Consider the following 8,207-nt stretch of genomic DNA (forward strand, 5'->3'; position numbering starts at 1 on the left):
GATGAAGTTCAAGCCCAACCAGACGCGGACCTACGACCGCGAGGGCTTCAAGAAGCGGGCGGCGTGCCTGTGCTTCCGGAGCGAGCAGGAGGACGAGGTAGGGCGCCCAGCGGCGCACGCTACCCTCCGGGGCGCCGGGGTCTGGGGCCCGGGTACTTCCCCTCCCTCCCCGCCCGGTTGCAGGCTGAGGGGCTGGGAGGGATTAGACCCCTTCCTCCCTCCCTCCTTTCCTCCCTCCCTTCTTCCTTCCTTTCTCGGGGCTGATAGAGGAGACAAAGGGGGCTCGCCCAGCCCCACTTTCTCCATCTGGGCACTCGAGAAGGCGCCTGGTCCCCGGGAAGGTCCCGGGCCGTATGAGTCTCGCCTAGCGGGAGTCACCATCTTAATGTGCGAATTGAGTTGAAAGCCGGATAAACCTCGAGTGCTCAGCGAGAGGAGGGTGGAAATGGCGTGAGTGTTGCAGCAGAGCCCTTGTGCCTCTTTTACATATTTTCCTTCCATGTTACAGCCATTTGCGGTCTCGGATTCGATCTAAGCATGTTTGTGGAGTAACAGACAGTCCTCGTGCTTGGAATTGAGGACCCCTCAGTCTAGTCTTGGCAATTCTTGTGGGTCCATGAACCCGCTAGCTGTTGGCATAATTATGCCTCATTTTTAAAAAGGCCTTCCCTTCTTAAAGTTTTCTGACTGCAGAAAGATGGTTAGTGAAAAATGTGGAATAATGCCAAAAGGGAGACGATGGACTAGAAATGGGCAAAGCTGCCATTTTCAGACAGTAATCTACAGCTCTCAGCTTATGTGTAAAGGGTTCTTTGCTCTCTGACTTGACATCTGGAAAGGAGCAGCCTTTCTCGTTCTAAGAGCAGTCCTTGTGTAATTTACCATCTGCATTGGGCTGAGAATGAGACCCTTGGGGTTTCCCTGGAGAGCGATTTTTACTTAATTCAGTCGTATTTATTTAAAATGGCTCACTGTTGAAGTTTGCTTAGGGCAATAGTAGCCTTTTGGTATTGCCACTCTTAAGATAAATTACACAGGTAAAAAAAAATTAACACTCTGAGTTCTGCTTTCATAACCAACCGTGTATAAAATACGAGGCTAAGGCTGGAGATGGGAATTTAATGGCTTCCTTACTGCTAGTCCCTGTAGTTGTGATGAGTATGACTTAGAATACACTCAGTGGCTTAGTTCTTAGTTATGTTAACAAAAAGTTCTTGAAATTTGCCCTTCAAACCCTTGTTTTGCCTTCATTTTTTTTGAAAAGAAACCAAGCCCTTTAGATGGGTTGCTCTGTGCTCACTCATAGCCTTTACGTGTTAGACCTGAATCCCAAACGAGTGTCCAGAGAAATACGGTCCCAGCCTTTGAGATGGGTCTGCTTAGGAGGGCTAGAAACTGCAAAGGGAAAGGTTATTAACTTTTACCAAATGAACAAGTCAACAAGCATTAAGTGTGTTCTGTAAAAAAGATAAAGCCTTAGCGGAAAGGGGCCATGTTGAGGCAAAGTAGTAAACTTTAAATATAAAAGAAATGATAGCCAAAAGGGATCAAGATAGGTCAAGGATCTTGTCTGGTTTCCTCAATATCGTATAATTATATTCCTAATTGAGTGCTTACCATGTGCCAGGCACTGCCAGAAGAAAACTTGTTATACATTTAATCCTTTTAACACTGGGAGGTAGTGAAGTTATTCCCATTTTATAGGTGAGGAGACAGTTGCAGAGCATAAGTACTTTCCCAAATGACACAATTAGGAAGTGGTAGAGTCAGGATTCAGGGTCCAGTCCTTACTCCTGATGGTGGGCTCTGTTTGTTGAATGACTGAGATTTTTGTGAGGCTAAGTTTGGAAGCCTTTCTGAAAGTGGCGACTGAAGTATTGCCGCAAGGTGAACTTGGAATTCAGGCTTTGTAAAAATACTAGACTCTAGGGGAAAATATGAGTGATGGAAATTGAAATGATGATCTATATTGCGCTTATGGTAAAGCAAAGTCTGATAGAAGCTTTAGGAATTACTTTAGCAATAAAAATAAATGGTTATTTTTATGCTTGGATGTTATTTCTACTGTAATAAATACTAAATTCATAACCTCTAGTTGAGTCAAGAGACCAGTGTCATTAGGTAAGGTGAAGTAGGGAGCAAGTTTTGGAGAATATATTAGAGACATCCATTGTGTAAAACTTTGTAAATCGGATAACCTGTAGGTTGAGAATCGAAGTGAGTGAGTCATCTTATTAGAGGATATGATCTGAGGGAAGACTCTAGAATTCTCCTTAAGTGAAATGCACAGCCAACTTTAACATCTGGTTTAGCTCTTCAGAATTTTCATTTCTGTGGTTGTGCGTGGTTGAGGCTCTATCTATTACATGATGATTACAGAATAAACTCTGTCAGCTTTCCTGGAGATCCTATTGTTTCTCTATGAATTTGGCTTCACTCTTGAAATTGCATTGCCAGACTTCCCAGGACAGTCTAGAAAACCAGCTTGAACCCACCTCTCTAGTTAATAGGTGACAACTGTTTCCCTCTACTGGATGAAAAACACCTAGATCCTGGTTGGGAGATTTAAATATATGTTTTGTTTGAGGATGAAATGTTTATACAAATGGAAGTAAAAGAGTAATTGCAGTTTGACCCCAAAAAAGCTATGTGGCGCTCCCATCTGGCTGTTCCTGTACTGAAGTTCTCAGTAAGTTTCTACTTTAGAACAGATTGTTCTAGGAAAGAAGGTTGTTCTAAGAGCAGAGTTATTCTTTTAAGGTGGTTTTATATATTAAATATTTTCCATTTTATCTTCTGCTCTGTAGGGTAAATACGTATTAGTATTTGTTTAGGAAGAAATTAGGTAGCAGAAGTAACCTATCCCAAGGTCACAGAACCTGGCAGATCCTTTTGAGCTCTGGTCCTTTGTTTCTAAATGTTTTGTTTATTTGACCTACCTCCCCAGCTAGTTATTTCTGTGGGGAAGCACCCTCAGTTTTGGCAGCTGGACTTCTAGACAGGCCCACAACTAATTGCCCTGTAGAGTAGCTGTGTACTGTGCTTGTACAGTGAAAGATGACAGTGCTTTTACAAATAGGTAATCAGAAATGGATTCTGTTGAATGTATTTGCATATATGATAGTTTAAAAGGGGATGAAGAGATGAGATCTTAGCTCCTAAGAAACATTCTATACGGGAAGTTTGGACAAGTGATCAATGGAAAGGGAAATAAAGTAAGGGAAAAGTGTGGTCGGGTATTCTGGGGTTAAGATCCAATGTGAGTCATTTGGAGTTGGATGTGGATGACTGGGAAAGGAGGGACCAGGCATCTCAAATAGAACAAGACTTGGGGCTGTGGTAGATTTGGCTGTAGCTTAGGGATGGCATAGGATAAGTAATAGTTGAAATATGCAACACTTCAAATGTAAGGTTGAGAAATTGCTACACAAGAAAGGAACTCTTAGTTTTGAACAAAGAACATTTAGATATTAGATGTATTCAAGCTTGAGAGTGATCTGGCAGCAAAATAGGTTTGGACTGCTAAGGGGAGAAGTAGAATGACTTGATCCTGGGTAGAATCCAGACGTACTTGCAAGAGAGGCATTAACAAATCAGTCTTAAGGACTAACCACTACAGGCCAGGCGGGCGGATCACCTGAAGTCAAGTGTTCGAGACCAGCCTGGCCAATATGGCCGAAACCCTGTCTCTAGTAAAAATAGAAAATACAAAAAGTAGCCAGGCATGGTGGAATGTGCCTGTAATCCCAGCTACTCAGGAGGCTGAAGCATGAGAATCACTTGAACCTGGGAGGCGGAGGTTGCAGTGAGCCGAGATCATGCTGTTGTACTCTAGCCTGGGCAACAGAGCAAGACCCTGTCTCCAAAAAAATTAAAAAAAAAAAAAAAGACAAGAAAAGAAAAAGAAAAGACAAAAAAAAAAAGACAGGAAAAGAAAACTAACCACTACTCTTCCATAGAACTTGCTGCCCTAATTAGCTTTTTTTTTTTTTTTGAGACGGAGTCTCACTGTCGCCCAGGCTGGAGTGCAGTGGCCAGATCTCAGCTCACTGCAAGCTCCGCCTCCCGGGTTTACGCCATTCTCCTGCCTCAGCCTCCAGAGTAGCTGGGACTACAGGCGCCCGCCACCTCGCCCCGCTAGCTTTTTGTATTTTTTAGTAGAGACGGGGTTTCACCATGTTAGCCAGGATGGTCTCGATCTCCTGACCTCGTGATCCACCCGTCTCGGCCTCCCAAAGTGCTGGGATTACAGGCTTGAGCCACCGCGCCTGGCCCAGAGTTAAGTTCTTGAAGTATTTGTTTCAAATGGAGAACACTTTCATCAAAAATAAGTACTATCCAAAGGTAGCCTTTTTTAATTTATTTTTTATTTTTATTTGTTTAATTTTTTTTTTTTTTGGGACGGAGTCGCGCTCTGTTGTCCAGGCTGGAGTGGAGTGACATTGTCTTGGCTCACTACAAGCTCTGCCTTCTGGGTTCACGCCATTCTGCCTCAGCCTCCTGAGTAGCTGGAACTACAGGCGCACGCCACCATGCCCAGCTAATTTTTTGTATTTTTAGTAGAGATGAGATTTCACTGCGTTAGCCAGGATGGCCTTGTTCTGACCTTGTATGTGATCCACCCACTTTGGCCTCCCAAAGTGCTGGGATTACAGGCGTGAGCTACCGTGTCTGGCCTGGAAGCCTTTTTTAAACACAGAGAAGTGTCACCAACCTCTTGATGCAGAGCCTCCGGCTCTCCCAGAAGGTTTCCTGTCATAAAACCAGGCATTAATGTCGAATTTACATTGGATCATTATTTTTTTTCTTAGGGTCTTTGTATAACTTAAGACTTTCTCTAACTGAAAAAAGCTTACGTCACTAAAACATTGACCTGCTAGGTAAAAATGCCATGGTCAACCTGACTTACCACATTATTGATAATACTTATCTACCAATCCCGTATAACTTAGAGCTAAACATAGTTTAGAAGAAAGAACTGTTATTTCTGGTCTACTGTGCCTCTGTAGTCCAAAAAGAAGTACTAATTTTCTTAATAATAGTAGGTAGCTGTTTAGCATGTATCAAACCATTTTCATAACCTATGTTCTTGTAAAATGTCTATGTGCATAGTGGGTGTTCCTAATAACACTGCTGGCCTAATTTTGGTTAAGTATAGTAGAAGTAGGTTAACATGTAGTTTTAACCATTCATGATAATCCTGATTCATGATAATTTGGGAAGAAAGAACAGCAACCTCAAAACAGTTTATAAGTAGGCCAGGTGCAGTGGCTCACACCTGTAATCCCAGCCCTTTGGGAGACCAAGCTGGGTGGATCACCTGAGGTCAGGGGTTCAAGACCAGCCTGGGCAACATGGCAAAACCTCATCTCTACTAAAAATACAAAAATTAGCTGGGCATGGTGGTGTGCGCCTGTAGTCCTGTCTACTCTGGAGGCTGGGGCAGGAGAATCCCTTGAATCTAGGAGGTGGAGGTTGCAGTGAGCTGAGATTGCACCACTGCACTCCAGTCTGGGTAACAGAGCGAGACTCCATCTCAAAAATAACAACAACAAACGGTTTCTAAATAGCTACAGTTTTCAAAATAAACCTCTTCATTCTTAGGGATCACTTGAGGTTCTCTGGATGGCTCCTCCCCTCCCCTTCCTGGGAACAGAACGTGGTATCTATATAGTGGTTGGAGTTCCTAGAGCCAAGCCACGACAATTGCAGCATTAAGGGTAAAAGGTGAAACACAAATGGGAATTCGGGGCCCAGGGACCTACAGCCTCTGAAGGCATAACTACATTACATAGCCCTTGAACAGCACTCTCTTATATATCCTCAGCCAGGAGGACCCGTCAGTTGATAAAGGGGTATAGATTCTATACAATAGATCGGGGTGCCCAATCTTTTTTTTTTTTTTTTTTGGAGTCTCGCTCTGTCACCATGTCACCAGGCTGGAGTACAGTGGTGCAATCTCGGCTCACTGCAACCTCTGCCTCCTGGATTCAAGCGATTCTCCTGTCTCAGCCTCCTGAGTAGCTGAGACTACAGGCGTATGCCACCACGCCCAGCTAATTTTTTGTATTTTTAGTAGAGACTATGAGCCAAGCCATGACAATTGCAGCTTTAAGAGTAAAAGCTGAAACACAAATGGGAATTCACAATGTTGGCCAGGATGGTCTCGATCTCCTGACTTCGTGATCTGCCCACAGCCTCCCAAAATGCTGGGATTACAGGCATGAGCCACCACGCCTGGCCTGGGGTGCCCAATCTTTTAGCTTCACTGGGCCTCATTGGAAGAATTGTCTTGGGCCATACATAAAACACACTAACATTAATGATAGCTGGTGAGCTGAAAAAGTAATACTTGCAAAAATATTTCATAATATTTTAAGAAAGTTTATAAATTTGTGTTTGGCTGCATTCAAAGTCATCCTGGGCTGCATGCAGTCCACGGGCCACAGGTTGAGTGGGCTTGCAACAGATCATTCTAATTCACAGACTTTTGTTTTTTTTTTAAGAGTCTCATTCTGTCGCCCAAGCTGGAGTGCAGTGGCGCGACCTCAGCTCACTGCAACCTCTGCCTCCCAGGTTCAAGCCGTTCTCCTGCCTCAGCCTTCCAAGTAGCTGGGATTACAGGTGCATGCCACCATGCCTGGCTAACTTTTGTATTTTTAGTTGAGACGGGGTCCCACCATGTTGGCCAAGCTAGTCTCTTACTCTTGACCTCAAATGGTCTAGCTACCTCAGCCTCCCAAAGTGCTGGGATTACAGGCATGAGCCACCATGGCCGGCCACTACACTATATTCTTAAAGTGATAAATGCTTCTCTCCAAATGGTTAAAACCTTAGGTATCTAGGAAAAGACAAAATAACTCTTCAACAGTGCTAGGTGAGTGGTGTTTTATTCTAGTAATTGTCTAATACATGGAAAGAGGGAGTAAGATTTAGTAGTGTAGTAGGAAGAATGCTTATGTGAAGATAGATTGAATAGAGTAGGAAGAGATGTCTTCACTTCTCACCACACTAATAGCGTTGGCTTTGGGGTCTGAGTGTGCTCCAAGTCTGGCTCTGCAGCCTGGTAGAATGAGTAGTCTCCTTTTCATAAATCTTTCCTATGGTCTCAGCTCTGATTTATCTGGAAGGTTGAATGCATCTTCCTTCATCTCTGTCATCGCTAATGTAACAGACTGGCATCTTGATGGATACAGAAAATCTAATCTACTCAGAGAAAGGAATTTCAAACCTATGAATGACCATGTGTGGCTCTGTCAACTGTTCGTGTGTCTTTGTAGAATAAGCTTTTATAACCCATCTTTAGAGCATTAATTAGCATGCTAACTATACTAGTAAATTTGAGGGTATCATAGAAATGTATAGATGGCTGTTGTGTGCATTTAGAGGGAGTATTGAAGAATAATGTGTTGTGATAGGGTTCTAGAGATTGAGATTCTTCCACTTTTGTAGGAGGGGCCTTGGAGCAGCTGCCCATTATTTGAAATCAATATTATTGCAAGAAAAGCAACCATTATGGTTATATGGTTATGTTGCTGTGATTCAGTAAACGGCGCCCTCAAAACAAACCAAAAAAAGCCTTTACAATAAATTGTGCTGAAATTTGATTTTAGATTTCTGCATGTATAGATTATATATATATATTTGTAAATCTTTTTAAAAAAACGTGTGTGTGTGTGTATATGTGTGTGTGTATATATATATATATATAAAATTTTCTTTTTTGTCTTTGAGACAGAATCTCACTTCTGTTACCCAGGCTGGAGTACAGTGGCATAGTCATGGCTCACTGCAGCCTCAACTTCCCAGGTTAAGGTGATTCTCCCACCTCAGCCCCCCAAGTAGCTTGGACTACAGGTACATCCACCATGCCTGGCTAATTTATTGATTTTTTTTGTAGAGACAGGGTCTTCCTATGTTGTCTAAGCTGGTCTTGAACTCCTGGACTCAGTCTGCCTGCCTTAGCGTCCCAAAGCACTGGGATTACAGGTGTGAGCCATTGTGCCTGGCTTATAAAAGATATTAATATTTCAGGCTGGGCGCAGTGGCTCACACCTATAATCTCAGCGCTTTGGAGGCCGAGGTGGGTGGATCATTTGAGGTCAGGAGTTCAAAAGCAGCCTGGTCAACATGATGAAACCCAGTCTCCACTAAAAATACCAAAAAAATGGCCGGGCGCGGTGGCTCAAGCCTGTAATCCCAGCACT

The 8,207-nt window shown here is 43.3% G+C and overlaps 1 protein-coding gene across 6 annotated transcripts in view; it reads left to right on the forward strand.

The window, feature by feature from the left end:
* NUDT4 (nudix (nucleoside diphosphate linked moiety X)-type motif 4) overlaps window positions 1–8,207 on the forward strand; it is a 25,587-nt gene continuing 17,380 nt past the window's right edge. For 2 of the 6 annotated variants that reach the window (XM_011933777.1, XM_011933783.1), the window contains exon 1: window positions 1–97. In XM_011933777.1, coding sequence (XP_011789167.1) covers window positions 2–97 — 96 coding nt within the window. In that variant the 5' untranslated portion in view covers window position 1. Of the gene's footprint in view, window positions 98–211; window positions 451–4,655; window positions 4,658–6,837; window positions 6,878–8,207 lie in introns of those variants that run through there. The other 4 variants (XM_011933785.1, XM_011933791.1, XM_011933798.1 and 1 more) reach the window with 3 other exon arrangements.

This window comes from Colobus angolensis, unplaced genomic scaffold (assembly GCF_000951035.1).
Source record: "Colobus angolensis palliatus isolate OR3802 unplaced genomic scaffold, Cang.pa_1.0 Scaffold10, whole genome shotgun sequence".
NCBI classification, from domain to species: domain Eukaryota; kingdom Metazoa; phylum Chordata; class Mammalia; order Primates; family Cercopithecidae; genus Colobus; species Colobus angolensis.